This window comes from Pteropus alecto, unplaced genomic scaffold (assembly GCF_000325575.1).
Source record: "Pteropus alecto unplaced genomic scaffold, ASM32557v1 scaffold152, whole genome shotgun sequence".
Classification (NCBI taxonomy): Eukaryota; Metazoa; Chordata; class Mammalia; order Chiroptera; family Pteropodidae; genus Pteropus; species Pteropus alecto.
In genome coordinates, this window is record NW_006432227.1 from 12,600,959 (window position 1) to 12,618,229 (window position 17,271).

A 17,271-nucleotide genomic window follows, 5' to 3' on the forward strand; every position below is an offset into this window, starting at 1 on the left:
CAGGGCGTCTCCTGGACCACCGTCCGCTACATGATAGGCGAGATTCAGTATGGAGGCCGAGTCACTGATGACTATGATAAGAGATTGTTGAACACATTTGCTAAAGTTTGGTTCAGTGAAAATATGTTTGGACCAGATTTCTGCTTTTACCAAGGATACTATATTCCAAAATGCAGCACAGTGGATAACTATCTTCATTATATCCAGGTTTGTCGACATCAGAATTTTATACATAGAGCAAATATCCACAGCATTGAGCTTTTTGTTATTTATTTACACTATATATACGTCTTTTAATATAAATTTTAACGGTCATGCGTATTGAACCGTCTGCCGTAGATGCCTTTCTTCATATATTTATATTTGCCTGATGATTAAAATGTTTGTATTTGTTCCGAGCGTGTGTTTTGCGTGAATTCCCTCCTCCCTTCTCTTTTAATGCTTCAGTGAGGACTATTCTTGGAGAGGTGACAGATAGGGCACATTTAGAACTTGAGGACTACACAAACCCCCTGGAGCTCTCTACCTGTGAGACTTCAGCTTCCTGTGATAATTGGGCAGAGGCAGCCTCTAGACTCAGTCTCTTCTACTTTTCAGTCTACTGGCATCATCCCATAACATCTGTCCTTCGTTCTGGCCTAATGGACAGCATATGAGTATGTTCAGGAACCCATTCTGTATAAGAGCCCCCTCAGTCAGGGCCGGATACTACCTCATAGCTGGGGAGGGGGTGGGGGATGTGGGGGAGCTGTCCTGTGTAGAGTGGTGAGCAGCAACCCTGGCCTCTGCCCACTAGGTGTCAGCAGCACCCCCTTCCCAGTTGTGACAACCAATAACATCTTCAGAGATGGCCCAATGTCTCCTGAGTCACATGGCTCTAAAAAAGAGAATGAGATAGATTTTGACAGGAAATTTGAGGATAATTTTGATTTGTGTTTCAGGGTAACTACATTTTCTGTCTCTATACCTTAAATTCTTTAGATCGTTATTTAGCAATCTCTTTTGCTTCTATCTAAGATTTATCTCAAAGAACAAACCAAAGCACAACAGCCCCAAAGGATTAAATTTATTAGTATATTTAGAGGTTCTGTGATAAATAAATGTGATGAGTTTATCATATGTTACCACCTCTATACTTTTATTAATTTAAATCAACAAATATGTTTCTTAATCACACTAACGTGTCTTCAATCATTAGCACTGAATGAGAAAATGCCTACGAAGGTATAAATTTAGATATGCCTGTACATATATTTACTTATATATACCTCATTTTACAACGGATTTGCGGTTGCTCATAAAAAGACATTGTGTAAAAAGGAGTAAAATAAAGGAGTAGAAGAGAGGGAAAATATAAGAAAAATATAAAGCTTAGGGTGCTGTTTGCACATAGAAATATATATATCGAATTGCAGGTAAACTTTCTGCCTTTCAAATAGTCAAGGAAGATTTTTGCCTGCTCGTTCAGCTTCTGTCTCTCGCTCTCCACGTCTTGCTGTCTGTCTTTCTGGCTAACGTAGTTGCTCTCTCAATATTTCTCTTTTCCTGGTCTTTCCTCGGGAGAGTACAGTTTCCTTTTTTGGGCCCTAATTGCTAAAACTGTCACTTTCTGATATCTTAAGAACACAGTAACCGTCAGTTATAGAACATTTGTTTAAACAGCTGGCTTGAATTAAATGAGACCTTTAGAGAACAAACTACCAATCCAAAGCTCCCTTTCTATCTTATATATTATAAAATAAGATAGCATCCCTTTGATTACCTTTACTTAAGGTACAGGCATTTAAGAACTTGGAGCCTATTTTGTTTTTCAATGTTAATTTTTTTCAAGGCAACTTTAGATTTCTTTTCTGGAGAAATGATTGCGATTGTAGCATGACCCAGATAAGACAGATCATGTAAATACTTATCCCAATGAAAACATGTTTCTTTCCTAAGAAAGTATAATTTATTTATTCATTCATTTATTTATTTATTTATTGATCCATTCTGCAACTCTGTGCCTTTTATTACTGAGTTCAGTCCATTTACATTTTGGGTGATTATTGAAATATAAGGTCTTTTTATAGCCATTTTATCTTTTGTTTTCTGGTAGCTCTGTGTTTCCATTGCTTCTTTGTCCTTGTGTTTCTGTTTTCTTTATTATGGTTGGCTTTTGTGGGTTTTGTCTCTGATTCTTCTTGTTTTATGTTATATACTTCAGTTCTGATGCTATGGTGTACAGTTACCATTATAAATATGAAAAAGATAGTTGTATATATATATATATTTCTTCTGTGTGTGCCTTACCTTCTTTCCCCTTTGCGAATTTGGATCTTCGAATCCTCCCCTTTCAGACATTGTTATCTCAATTTGTTTCTATGTATGCTGAATGTTCATTACTATCTTGCTATAGCCATTCTCTTCTTATTATTTAAGCTTATAATGCCCTGTTGTTAGTAAGGGTTGCACTCCTCTGCTTCTATTTGCCTGATAGTCACTTTACTCCTAATTATGTATTTTATTTTTGTCAATGGGTTTTCAAGTCTTTGGGGGTAAATACCCAGTAGTGGGATTGCGGGATCCTATGGTAGATCAATTCTTAGTTTTTGAGGAACCTCCATACTGTTTTCCATAGTGGCTGCACCAATTTGCAGTTCCACCAAAAGTGTATGAGGGTTCCTTTTTCTCTGCATCCTGTCCAACATTTATTATTACTTAAGACAGTATAATTTAATTGGTGCTTATGTCAGCAGTCTTTGCTTACCTGGGGTATTTGCTGTTTAGGGCTTACCCAACTACGACAGCCCTGAGGTCTTCGGGCTGCACCCCAATGCCGACATCACCTACCAGAGCAAGCTGGCCAAGGACGTGCTCGACACTATCCTGGGCATCCAACCCAAGGACACCTCTGGCGGAGGGGACGAGACCCGGGAGGCCGTGGTGGCCCGGCTGGCTGATGATATGCTGGAAAAGCTACCCCCTGACTACAGCCCTTTTGAAGTGAGTTGAAATCCTAACAAATTATCAGCTGTGGATGTGTCTGCTGAGGAATGAGGAAGGAGGGGAAAATATTTTTCTGAAATTAAAAAAAATATATTTAAAAAATCTCTCTTCTTGGAAAACCAGAAAAAGGTTTTGCATTTATAAATGTGATCATTTCCAAATGTAGATAATAAGGAAACGATGAGAATGTTAATAGTCATAATTAAATTACTGATGGGTTGGGATTCCTTTTGTAGAACTTTCTCTTGAGGTCCTCACATTGCTATTTGTTCAGAGGAAAGTAATGTATTCTTAGAAAAGCCGATTATTTTTTAAAAAATGTTACGCAATTTAATGCACACCTTAAACTCTGGGCCTTCTTAATTTCATGGAGTGTATGTCTACATCATTAACTCTTTGCAGCTTCTTCATCTCACGAGTTTTAAAAATCGATTTGTCTTTTTAATATGCAGGTAACTTCTAAGCAAACTTATGAGTATGAAAGTTAATTTTTAGACATTTTAGCAAATAGTGTGGAAAGACTTACTCTGAAAACGCTTTTAAACCTTTGAGAAAAGCAAAAGTAACTGGCTTACTTTCCATGTCCTCATAAGAGATGACCTGGACTAACTACGTGACACTTTTGTCACAGGGCCACCATGTTTTTTTGTATATTGCCCCTTTTCCACCTAGTTTCAAAAGGCAACCTACAACATTTTGTTTCTTTAGCATCCTTTTATTTTCCACGAAGCAGACTATTTTGACTGCTGGTACTGTAGATTGAACTTGAGGACCTTTCGCCAAGGGAATAACATCCCTGGGAAGAAACTCTGATCGCTTGTGTAGAGAAAAATCAATATTGCAATCAGCTTTCATAAACGCCTTTCGTTATAGATGTATCAGGAAAAAGGTCATTCATGTCTAGCGGTGGTTGAAATTTATGAAGCATTAAAATATCTAAAAACACAGCAATTACATAAACAAATAAATATGGTAAGTAATGGGGTTTAGAAGCGTCTCCCTCCGTTTGCTGAATTTGTCAGTGCTGACTTAGGACAAAGCGACTCAGCCTAGCACAATAGCTGATCCAGAGAAGATTCTTAATAAATAATTGGGAGATGGAAATGATTGGGTGGGTGAGTGGATGGATACTTTGATGGAAAACAGAAAACTTTGAAAACACAAGCATGGTTTTTCGAGGCAGTCAGCAGAATGGTTGTGCATGTGTCCATGTCCATCTGTGTGCGTCCATGCCCATTTGTGTGTGTCCGTGTGTGTTTTTGTTAGTTTTAGATTGGCAATAAGTGATTATTTCTCAGCCAGCACACTTGCTGTTTGGAAGGCTACATGGTTCTGGCCATACATTTTATATTATTCTGTGAATTAATGGCTGCCTGTTTTCTCCCACATGAGATGAGAAAAATAGGCCGGCCGTCTAAGAGATATTTCTTTTCTTATTTCTTCTTCTCTGTTTTTTGGCAGCGGAGGAAAAAAAAAAAAGCTTTCCATTTATGGAGTTGTGAAATTTGGGACCTTCCGGAAGCCCCAGTTGCATAAACACGTCTAATTTTTAACATGTGCTGAATGTCTCCACGGCAGGTAAGAGAGAGGCTGCAGAAGATGGGGCCGTTCCAGCCAATGAACATTTTCCTCAGGCAGGAGATAGACAGGATGCAGAGAGTGCTCACCCTGGCCCGAAGCACCCTGACCGAGCTAAAACTCGCTATCGATGGCACCATCATCATGAGTGAAAATCTTCGAGATGCATTGAATTGCATGTTTGATGCCAGAATCCCTGCTCAGTGGAAAAAAGTACGTTTAAATCTGCTCCGACTCTGCCTGATCACTTTATCGTTGTGAATAATTATCATTGGCAAGTGGAAGGCATCTAAGGATAATTTACTTAAAAGTGTCCTTTTGCTTAGGGACTAATCCCCTTATAGTCCTATAGTTTTAGACTGTAGGTGAGGAAGGAAATTATGTAGCATCTCCCACATATTAGGCGCTCTGCTGGGCAATTTAGATGCGTTATTTCATTTAAATCTTACATTTTATTGCCCTCATTTTACAGATGAGGAACTTGAGGTTGAGAGAGGTTAAATCTTTTCCCAAATTACACAACTAAGCAGTCCAAGAATCAGAATTTAAACCCAAGCTCTTGCTCTTCAAAGCCCATGACGCTAGTTTCACAGAATAGCATGTTCTGAAATACACTCACGTCAAAAGTCACACCAAAGAGAAGCATTTTCCTTTTTTTCTGTCTGTAGATAGGCGAGTATATGTATCTCAAGATAGCAAGAGTGCTTACTGATTACCTGTTGGTAATTGTGCTAAATACCAGATGTGGTTTTAAGAAATAGTTTTCTCCTTGGAAATGTAGAAGGACTACTGGAGTATCTTTTAAAGAAGGAAAATGTGTGTATTTGAGGGAAGGGAAAGCAATGACATCCATTTCTTTGTTCTATATTTAAGTGTGTGTATGTGCGTGCGTGTGTGTGCGTGCGTGCGTTGTATGCAAATGCATTTTGTGGGGAGATGTCAGTAAAATTGTTAAGATTAATTATGGCGGAGGAAATACGTGGAAAAGTGCAGGGGGTGTTGCTGCACTCCCACCCCTGAGAAATCTAGATCTGCCATGGCTTCCGTTGTTCTGCCTGGACACTGCCATCACCCGGGGTGACTCTGCACCCACAGCAGGAGCTCCTCAAATCCTTGACCCCCCAGCTCCCTCCAAATGTCTCTGCTCCAGGGTTTTCACGCCTACTCCCCTTCGGAAAGGCATAGGCTCTTCCCTCCCTGAAAGTTCAGCGGGAGGAGGGAACTGGGGTAGATGCAGGTAGAGGAACGATTCACCCACTTGCAGCCTGAAGCTATGAACGCCAGGTGAACCCGGTCTGTGCCCGGGTGCAGTTTCCTCCATCTGCACTCAGCGGGCTGGGAGAGGCCGGGAAAGACGGATGATTGAGGTCATGCCATGTTGGGCTTCACTAGGCAAGTGCCATGAAGGACATTTAGTTTTCTGGGGCTGCATAGCTGGGTGGTTTAAACAACGGCGACTTATTGTCTCACAGGTCCAGAGGTGGGAAGTCCAAACGCAGGGTGTCTTCAGCGCTCCCCTGCAAAGACTTTCTGTGAAACCAGAGCACACAGAGCAGAGGAGTGTGGGTCCCCTGCAGAGAGAGTGGGGCTAGGTTTCTGAGCATGTACCCCCATCTTTCCTACTGCCGATAGGACTGTCCTGCCCATCTGCCGCCCCTGTGCCGAGCCGTCGACACGCATTTTAGGAGCTTGGTGTTGTTTCTATTTCTCCCCCACAAGTTGGGTGGGTCCTCGGCCCCACACAGTCACCGTGGGACCCACTTGATGGCAGCCTTGCCACCATCAATCACTGTCACTATGCTCCACCGGGAGCGAAGTCAGCACGGGAGGAGGGAGAAATGAACAAGGGCCACTGGGTCTAATCTTCCCAGATCAGAATAGAGCCATGGGTGTGACTTCAGCGCACACACAGACGACTGGGAACTGTAGGGGACGTGTGATGAGCACAACCTGTCTATCACGCTCCACCTCCCCCACGTCAGATGTGCTTGTTTACCTTCTCGAAGTAAGGGGAGTGAGGGCACAGAGGAGCTTAGTGTTATGTGAATGGAGCTCTCTCTCCTTGGAAGGAAATATGGTTGTGGAGATGACGTGCAAGAAGACAGTGTTTGATGAGATTTAAAGTGGGAGTGAGGGAATGACACAGAAGGACATGAGGATGGTTAGAGGTCAGAGGTCACAGGTCACGAAATAAGAAGGTGGGGTATGAAATGAGTCGTTCCCATGGATCCTGCTGTCACCAAAAATGAGTAATGAAAGTAAATAAACACAGTATATGGGTTCTGAACTGGATTCTGGAGGCAGAATACCTGGATTCAAATCATGTGTCTGCCACATCCAAGCCGTGCAACCTCGAATAAGCTACATGTTTCGCTATACCTAAGTTTTCTCATCTCTAAAGTGGGAATTATTATATGTCCTACAGTTACTGTTCCTGTGAGGATTAAAGGAGTCGATGAATGTAAAGTGCTTAGAACAGTGCCTGGCATCCGCTCGGTGCTGTAGGTGCTTGCTATCACTAGCACCAAAACCCCACACCTCTAACGCCACCTCTGTCATCATCACCACCCCCATCACCGTCACCGCCCCCCCCCCACCACCATCACCACCACCAATACCATCTCCATCACCACAACCACCACTGGTACTGTCGCCATCCTCATCATCCTCATCCCCATCCTCATCCTCATGAGGACAGAGTGGAAGAGTAATCCAGGAGCTAAACTGATACATAAGAGGGAGTGACCAGTAGGCGGTAGAAACAAGAAGGGTTGAGGATGATACGTCCAAATGGCGTGAGACTCAAAAGAAGGGAATAATGGGAAGTGATAACTTATAACCTGTCAGAAGCAGCGAGGGTCTCTGCACCTCTCCTGGTCCTGAGGGCTATGTAGTAAACAGCAGCCTACATGCTGAGAAGGTTACAAGGGAAGCGGTCTTTTCTGGGTGACGGGGAACCAGTTACAGAGGAGGTGGCAGATGTTCAGGGAAGAGGCGAAGGATCTAGAGGAGTTTGCTGATCGTGGTACTGAGGATGCTGAGGGTGCAGTGAGAAGACTTGGGAGGATAGGAGGGCTGGGGTTTGGGTCAGATTGGAGGATACACAGAGAGGGCAGCATCTGGAGATGAGTTTGGGTCATGGGGTTACTGGAGGCTTGGCCTTTCGGAGATGCCTCAGGGAAACGGGAAGGCGAGACCTCACAAGGTAAGAGCTGATGGTCTCATGGAAGAGACTCACTCAGTGCTGAGTCTCTGATACCTCCTCTAGGGCTTCCTCAGATCCCCAAGGCGTGGGTCCTGCAGGTAGTATGAAGTACCTGGGGAGTGCCCCTCCCACTGTCTTTCCATCTTATTTGATGATGCCACCATCGATCCTTCTAGTCACACAGTTTAGAAATGCAGAATCAGCTTCGTCCAGACGCCTTCTTCTCATCTTCGATAAGCTCATTGCCAAGGCCAGAGAGTTTTCTCTCTGGATTGCCTTTCCTTATTGCCAACAACAGAGAAAGAACCTACCTGGTCACTGGCCGATGCAGGTTTGTTCCCCTCTAAACCAGCTCCCCCAGCATGGTCGGCACCTGGGAGGATCTGGAACAGGGATTCTTGCCAGGAGGCCTCTGTCAGTGGTTCCCTGTGCCCTCAGATCAAATGCAGTATTAACATTTCCCTTTTAGTTAATACATCTATAAAGATAGGATAAAATGAGTTACCTAATTTTTAAATTATGGTCTTTTTATACAGGTTTCTATTTTACTCAATATATTCTCAGGGCCTTTTGAAAAATAGGCAAATTAATTCTTAAGAAAGTTGAAATTCAAGAGTTATATCTACCCAGGTTGATCATTACACTTATTCATACATAAAATATTGCAATTATAGGAAAACGTTATAAAATATAATTTGGAGATGCCTGCCAGTGTGGCTGCTGATAACATTAATGACATACCCACACCAATTGTAATAATAGAAGCTCCACATGAGAATTCAGGCAGAATGTTACAGGCAATGAATGCAATTAACTTGGTGGTAAAGGGACCTATATTTCCATTTGTGCTTCTTCATCAGAGGAAATCAAAGTGCTTGGTAAGGGACGAAAACTTCAGAAGATAACTGTTGTTTGCCTCATTAAAAATGATAAATGGAGAAAGGCTTTTGCAGGTTATTATCCAAAGAATATATTTTAAAGTGTTGATTAGACCATGAGCACATTTACGTAAACAGAAATCCTGTTTTATAGTGTATCTATTGGAAAAGTAACCTAAGGAAAAATAGTTGAAACCTGTTAAATGTAATTCAGTTAATTGTTTTAATTGCTTTATAGCAGAATTGGTAATGAATATATTCATACTTGGAAGGTGATTCTATTGACAAGACATCTTGGATAGCATCTGAGCTCTGAATCGATCTGGTATTCATGTGATGGTTACCAATTCTATCATAATATCTTAAGGAGGAAGAACCATTTGGAAACCTAAATTTCAGAATGCCAAAGGAATTCATGTCTTTAGGACTTTTAAGTTCTAAACGTGGAATTGATTTTTCATCATTTTTTTTTCTGTGAACATAGCCAGTTACACAGCAGAATTAAACCTGTATTCATTGTTTTAATGTATGCATTTCAGGTATCATGGGTTTCAAGTACGTTGGGTTTCTGGTTTACTGAACTTATAGAAAGAAACTGCCAGTTCACCTCTTGGGTTTTCAATGACCGACCCCATTGCTTCTGGATGACAGGCTTTTTTAACCCCCAAGGATTTTTAACTGCAATGCGACAGGTAACAGCTCTGACTTGAACCTCTTGTATTATAATTTTCCTCTATAAGGTTTGCTTCTTTTGTTGTAGTTTAAAAGAATATAATAAGACAGAGAATGACTATCTCTTTTGGGCACTAGCTGTTACATTGTCCTGAACATAAACCCAGCAACTCGTTTCTCAGGCTGCTAACTTGAATTTCAAAATATTTTTTTGTCATTTTTTGTATTTGATTTTATATTTTACATATATATATTTGAAAGTGCAAGTGGTTAATTTGGGACACGGATATTTGTTCTGAGAGAATCTTTTTGACTTTAAATACTTTAAATACTGTTCTACTTCCTTTGAATTGGGGGTAATTTGTCATCACTGTTACGCTGTTTATATTAAGACAAAACCTCCAATTGCTGATTTTATCCTTGGCTTTTGTTCTTGCCTCGAGTAGGAGATAACTCGGGCCAACAAAGGCTGGGCTTTGGACAACATGGTGCTTTGCAACGAAGTCACCAAGTGGATGAAGGACGACATTTCTGCCCCTCCCACAGAGGGTGTCTATGTGTACGGCTTGTATCTTGAAGGTGCTGGCTGGGACAAGAGGAACATGAAACTCATTGAGTCCAAACCCAAAGTGCTCTTTGAGTTGATGCCTGTCATAAGGATTTACGCAGAAAACAACAGTAAGTTTTCTTGCATATTTAAAGATGGTTGGTATTATTGGATTGACTGACGTCATGAACATAGGATCTCATTATTTTTGTTATCATGTAATAAGGCTTTGACTATTTTATCAGCTAGATTCACATTCGTACCCATATTTAAGGAGTATTTATTGACTACTAGGCTCTTTCTTGAGGCTATTTGGGAGGCAATGGTTCTAGATGATTCTTGCCTATGTAATAAAGTAGATAAAATATATATGGACACTCATAAAGGTTAGCTTATGAGATAAGAAACAAGAGTTTGGAATAGATAATCAGTGGTGGGAAAGGAGGGGTGAAGTGGGAGGAAGTGGTCAGGGCATTGGGGCCTGGATGAGCTTGGAAGGGCGGATATGATGAGGTGGGGCAAGCGGTGGAAAGAAGGCTTTCTAGGCAGGATTGCCCAGGGCTCCCTGGAGGTGGTGCCTCCACTAGTTTGGAGATTTAAGCCAGGTCGTGAAATCCAGACTGAACTCAGGGACATTCGATTTAATCCAGTTGCTCATGATAAACTGCTGGATTCATATTTCAGCCTATAAATGTAATGATACCTCTTTGAAGCATACACATTATTCTACCTTGACAAAATCATCAAAGCTGTATTTGGCAAGTCTAAAAATACATAAACTGTTTTCCATCATTGGCTTGATGTTTTCTGGAAGCTTTTGTTGTTTTATTTCACTCAGCTAACATCTTCATAGCAATTATCCGCTTTCAGCACACGTGGGACTTCCCCTGTTCATTTTATTTTATTTAAGCTTATTTTAAAATACAAACTGTATTTAAGGTGTACAGCATGATGATACACGCACACACAGTGAAATGATTACTATAAGCCGTGAACTCTAGAGATAGCCATGATAATGGATCCCAAGGAAGTACTGATTTCGTGATAGACACACAAAAGATTTTTCTTTAAACAAAGGATAAAATGATCGCTCTTCGAAAGACAGCTTTCAGTATCCCCATCCCTTAGGTAAATCTCTCATTCGGAAATATGAGGCAAGGGAAGAGAGTTTACAAACTATGGGCATTTATTTTTCAAGCAAACATAGGTTGAATGCCTAATACATAGCCACGATGGTAGATTGCAGGGAACACAAAGGTCATTATGAACCAGGTCCGGCCCACAAGGGACTCCCAGTCTAGTGAGGGAAACTGGTGAGTCAACAAAATGGCATGTGACGTACGTCGTGGTAGAGAGACACTGAGGATGCACAGGGAGCCTGGAAGGAGAACACGGCTGTGCCGGGAGGTGGCAGAGATGTACTTGAGGACAAGAGTGAGTGTGACGGGGAGTTGGAGAGAGATGTTTCTTGGCAGAGGGAAATAGCGTTAGCTCGCTCGGTCATTCCATGAATCCTTATCTGGCACTGACCACCTGCTGCACGCTGCTTTGGTGCTGGGGGTGCAACAGCGAAAAAAGACGAGGCAGAATCCCTGTTATCATGGAACTCAGTCTCAGAGAGGGAGGGGCGGCCGAAAAGGAAGCAGACACAGTCAGTCGGTCCTTGCTACTCATGGGTTCTGTGTTCGTGAGTTTACCTACTCTAAAATGTATTCGTGACCCTCAAATCAATGTTTGTGGCACTTTTGTGGTCATTGGCAGACATGCACAAGGCAGTGAAAAATTCGAGGTGCCTGACACTCAGGTTCCCAGCTGAGGGTGACTAAGGTGACCCTCTGCCTTCCTGTTTCAGCTGGCATGCTGTAAACTAGTGGCCTTCATGGTCTGTTCAGTGCTACATTTTTCACATTTTTGTGCTTTTTGCACAAAAATGGCCCTAACCATGGTGCTGGAGTGCTGTCTTGTGTTCCTAAGTGCAGGACTGTGTCTTATGGAGAAAACACGTGTGTTTGGTAAGCTTCCTTCATTCAAGCATGAGTTATAATGCCATTGACCTTGAATTCAATGTTCATGGGTCAGTGATGTATATTAAAAAGGTGTCTTTAATTAGAAACACACATAAAACAAGATTGTGTGTTGATGGGTTGATGGGCCTGTGACCGGAGCCTCGCAGGAATCTAACCCCGTATTTCCCCTGGGAGCGAGTGTTCCGTAGTCCCTGATTCAGGATTCATGGTGACTTTATACACGTATGTCCCATGAGTAATAAGAATGGACTGTAAATGAACCCACTGATTTCAGAGAGTTTTTGTTTTTAAAAAGAAAACATACACACGGTGTGCTAGGGAGTGAAATGATTTAGGGGTTCGGGGAAAGCCTCACTGAGGAGAGAATGTCGAACTTGGAGATCAGAGAGGCAGGAGGCGGCTCTGCTAATATCCAGGAGCAAAGGCAAGGGTGCAAAGGCGTGAGTTGGCAACAGGTCTGCTGTGTTTGAGGAACAGAGAGAAAGTGTCCGAAGGAAGAGGAGCCGGTGGAGAGAGCTGAGCATCAGAAACGAAACGCGAGACGCTTAGCACCGTTCTGGGCACATGGTGTCACTCGGTATATCTTAGCCGAACCTCGAAGGACACACGTGTCTGCCTGTGGCTTCGTGTTGACTGATTCGTAGGGGGGTGCGATGTCCTGGGACAGTGACTGTTTTGTAGAAAGGATAACCAGATGTTCTTTTAGCCGAAAGTCACCTTTTAGAAATTTTGCTTTATCGTTATCATCGCAGCTAGTCAACATGTTGTAAAAATCTTACCTTTATAGAATGAGAGAAAAATCTTTCTCGCGTGGCATTAGGTGTTACTTTTTTATTTCTTGTGACTAAACTACAAGAACCCATTGCCCTGTGACATTGAACATCTCAGGATGGTGGTAATAAAGTAATAATTTTATAGTACAGGCAATTCTTTATTACTTAAGAACAGATTATAATAGAAGAATCGTACTCACCTGCTGGGCATCGGTCAGTGGTGATGCTCATTAGAAGCACGTGAGGGAGGATAGCAAACAAGTGAAGGAGAAGTGGCCAGTTTCAAAGTACTAAAAAAGAGAGAAACTTTGGTTCTTTTTTTTTTTTTGGTTTCAAAGAAATTGATGGAAACTTGTTTTGCCAAAGAGTTTTGTCATTGGAGAGGTGTTTATTGACAAAAAGCTAGCATTTTATTTTTAAACTAGAAATCTAATTTCCATTCAATTTTGGTAAGTGACTAGGGCTCTCATTGAGATAAAGAGCAGTAGCATTGTTAATGGCCAAAGAACACTCCAGAAGTGCAGCATTTTAAAATTAAAATTCTTATAATGAATTGTTTTTATGGCAATATGAAGGGCAATTTTCACTTTACATAACTCATCGAATTTTACATACTGGTTTATTCATTTTCAAGAAGATATCTAGATATTTATTTGAATTTTAAATATTGAGTGTATCCCCAAATGTTTGTTTTATTTATATTTCTTGTTAGGACATCATGGGAAAGTCACCCAAAGAGTAAACACTTAATTCACCAAGAGGGCGAAGCCATCCACACCAACTCAGATCCTCTTTTCTCAAAGGAAGTTGAAAAGAGGCAGACCTAGGAAAGATGTTTCCTTAGAGATTTGCTGTGTAGACAGAGTGATGCTTCTAAATGAATTGCAGTGCTGTAGCCCATGTGGTAGGAAGACGGTGATCGAGACATTGCGAGGGAACAAAGCAAGACTCACATGTACCTGTGGTCAGGAAGTAGGGTGAGAAGGATCTCAGGATCTCTGCAGCTGAGGATGTTTTCTGATAGAGAAAGAGAGAAAGAGAGAGAAGGAGAGAGAGAGAGAGAGAGAGAGAGAGAGAGAGAGAGAGAGAGAGAGAGAGAGAAGAGGAGAAATCTAACATACCTCAGGCACTTCCTGCATTGCAGACATTATACCATGACGAGTATTCACATATATTAACTTTTTAAATCTTTACAACTCTGTAAGTTATATGACAGTATTTACAGATGGAGAAATTGAGGTTTAAAGGCATTATATAATTTGCCTTATGATTCCTGGCTCTGAAAGCTGGTATCAGAATCACATTTGTGTGCTGTGGGATGAATTCAAACATCTGGAAATTCCTGTGGTTGGTGTTCTATTTAAGACTATGTATTTAAGGAGCTCTGCGGTGTCTGGGATGACGCTTGACTACCACGGCTACATTGAAAATGAGGATAGTCCCTTTATTTTGAAGTCATAAGTTTATTTTTCTCAGGTACGTGGTGAAGTCGATGCAGTGAAAGTGAAACTGGCGGTTGACAGTAAACACGTTTGGCTCTTAGATCATAGAAGCTTTAACTAAATGTTTCAGTTGCTTTCGTTGTCACATAGCTTATAGTCAAAGATAAGGAAACATATTAGTCACGTTCTGAAGACCTGCCTGTAAAGCAAGTTCCAGGAGAAATGTTTGAAGATATACTTTATTTGAGATAATGGAAAAATATAGCGAGATAAGCACAAAACAATGATAGCTTAAACCATGGTGCTGGTCCCAAGATGTGTAGTTTCTGCTCTTTGCTTTAAAGGTAGCATCACTGATCCACTATTATGAGATATTTGGCAGAATTGTGGTTCTTCGACCCAGCACTCCTTGTCCTCATATTATAATTTTAAGTTGCCGATGTCCTGTTACTTTGTCAAGCAGGAGAGGATAGCTCCTGGGTCACAGGGAGAACTTACGAGTTTGTTTCACAGAAGGAATACGTGTCTTGGAGAAAGTTGCGACCAGCTGCTGGTGCCCCAAAGTCTGGTCGCACAAAATGTTGTCTGGAGAAACACAGACTTTCCCCTCTGTTCCCTGGAACACCCCTTCCCTTATTCTCTAGCCGCATAAACGCTCCCCTGCTTTTGCTTTTCGAGGAGGATGGACTTGGGAAATCGTGCTCTCCCGTCCTCTCACTTTGGCCAAATCGAATAAGCCTTTCTCTCTCTCCGAGCACCCGTGGTTCAGTGTTTTGATTTAGCTGCCCATCGGATGCTCAGGCCTGAATTTTGAGAGGTGATTCAGCAACAGAAGCCCGTTCCCGGTACGGATGAGCACTGTGACTCCCTGGGGCCCCCCTCCCCCCATGCCACAGGCTAAACGTGGTCACCTACCTCGCCCTCTAGGGGGTCACATGTTCTCAGGTAAATGGCAGTGGGCCAGGTACTTGGATATTTGAGTTGCTTTCTCGCCTTTATCACCCTAGTAATTAGTCATGTGGCTTTGAAGGAGACTCACATATGCCACGAGTTGAATTCAGGTATCCAGGTATCTTTGGTTTACCTTCACATCTTCCTGCCGTTGCTGAGACTGAGAAGTGCAGACTCTGGACCCGTTCTGGCTAGGTGCGATTCTTATCCCCTACAGCTTTGTAATCCAGGATGAGGAACCCACGTCCTTACGTTTCAGTTTTCTCATCTGTCAAATGGAATTAATAATGGTACCCATCTCATAAGGTTGTTAAGTGAATTAAACTGACAGTGTCCAGCACGCAGTTAGCATCCAATAAATAATTTCATTATCATTACTAGATGTTATCTCGCATGCTTGGCGAAGGATTAAAAGTAATAGCATATGTAAGAGTGCACCATTTATTAACTTAAATGTTATTAGCAAAAGAGAGGTTAAAATAAGGAAAGATTTAGAGGTTATTAGGGGATATCTATGTAACTTGGTTATTTTGGATATCGGAAGGAATATATGGTGTAATGATATACTATTAACACTCGGATGAAAAATGCAAGCTAGAGAGTTACCTAGTTAGAAACGCAGTTCCCTCGAGGTGTTTTGTTATCACCAGTTAGACGACCACCTCTCTCTGCGTCTCCTTCTGGAGCCCTAGGCTTTAAACATATTTAGCTGATTTGTTCCACCTACGTAGCCTGTTTATTTTTTTCTTCAAAGTTATTTGTCTAACCGGGCATAATGGCTCGGAATCATCTGTTCCTGTGGTTGTTTCGCGTCTGTCAGCACTTTCACTGTGAAATTATATTTTCAGTGGCTTCTAATCTTTCTGCAGAAGTTTGATGCGTGCTGTGTCTTGGCACGCCCAGCTTCAGCTCTGAAGCAATTAAAAATAAATAAAATTGGGTCAGTATTTCAGAGAATTTGTACCTGCTTATTGAAAAGAATACTGTTTTTATTCTTGACTTATATTTCTTGTGGGATTAAAATCCAAGTCATCAAATACGTACCAAGGTGTAATTAATAAAATTATCATTTCTTCAAATGTCAGACTCCAATGGCTTACTTCGAGATTTATAAAATGATTATTAGACAAACTTTCATCCAGAAGAACCATCAGTTATGTATTCATTCTGTGTTTACAGATCCTAGGATTAAAGGATTTAAATACATCAGGCAGTAGAGCTAGTACTGACTGCATTTTATGAATTTACTGTCATTCACATATGTTCTTATATTTGCCTGATTATTATTACTAATGATATTCCCCTGGTAATTTAAAATAATGTCTAGACTTAAAAATTAGGTGTTACATTAATTTAGATCATTTCTAATGATTCATTTCATGAGATTAAGCAAACACATAGTTTTAAAGTACTATAAAATATCTGTGACTTTGTTTTAATATGTGATTTAGAATGTGATTTCCTAGCCTTGGTAATATTCTTATTTTTGGTCCAGATAACTCTTTGTTGTGAGGGGCTGTCGTGGGCCTTATAGGATATTTGCAGAATCCTTGTCTTTATTCACAAGACGCCAGTCGTGATAAACAAAAGTGTCTCCAGATGTTGGCAAATTCCTCACTGGGTATAAAATCACCCCTGGTTAAGCATCTCTGCTTTAGAATATTTATTTTCTATTAAAACTTACTTACAATACTGTCACATTCAAGTGTTTAACTTCTTCCAATAAAATTAGTTATAGTGGAGGTATAAGAACACCGCAGGTTGAAGGTTTTATTGGGTCAAAAAAAATGAGAAAATGAGACTTGAACTTCTGATAGTGCCTTGCTTTTGTAATGTGTTAGAAAAAGCTAGATTATTGAGCAAGTTAGTTTGGGGAAATAAATGCTATTATTTGATATATTAACTTTGATATGTTAACATTGCATTTAGAAAGTTACTGTTTCCATGATTCAATGCCCATGTTTGTAGCACTAATTCACCAAAGCAAAGTGGTCCTCTTAGTTGAATGTGTTTTCGTTTCAATAGTTATGTGAGGGTCATTTATGATACTGGCTTTCTAGAGGAGGACAAGGATGGGTGCAGACAACTTTCGTTCTGAAAAAATTTGTAATCTGGAAGAGAGGGGAAGTAATATGCTGCTTCCTGAGATGGACGTTATAAGATGTGCAAATAAACTACTCCGGGCAGAGTGGTTTTAACCAGAAGCTAATGGA

At 41.1% G+C, this 17,271-nt stretch overlaps 1 protein-coding gene across 1 annotated transcript in view; it reads left to right on the forward strand.

Moving 5' to 3' along the window:
• Positions 1-17,271, forward strand: part of DNAH5 (dynein axonemal heavy chain 5) — a 249,328-nt gene that overhangs the window by 230,966 nt on the left and 1,091 nt on the right. The window contains exons 78-82 of the mRNA XM_025043546.1: positions 4-207; positions 2,767-2,982; positions 4,564-4,776; positions 9,186-9,338; positions 9,765-9,996. Coding sequence (XP_024899314.1) covers positions 4-207; positions 2,767-2,982; positions 4,564-4,776; positions 9,186-9,338; positions 9,765-9,996 — 1,018 coding nt within the window. The remainder of the gene's footprint in view (positions 1-3; positions 208-2,766; positions 2,983-4,563; positions 4,777-9,185; positions 9,339-9,764; positions 9,997-17,271) is intronic.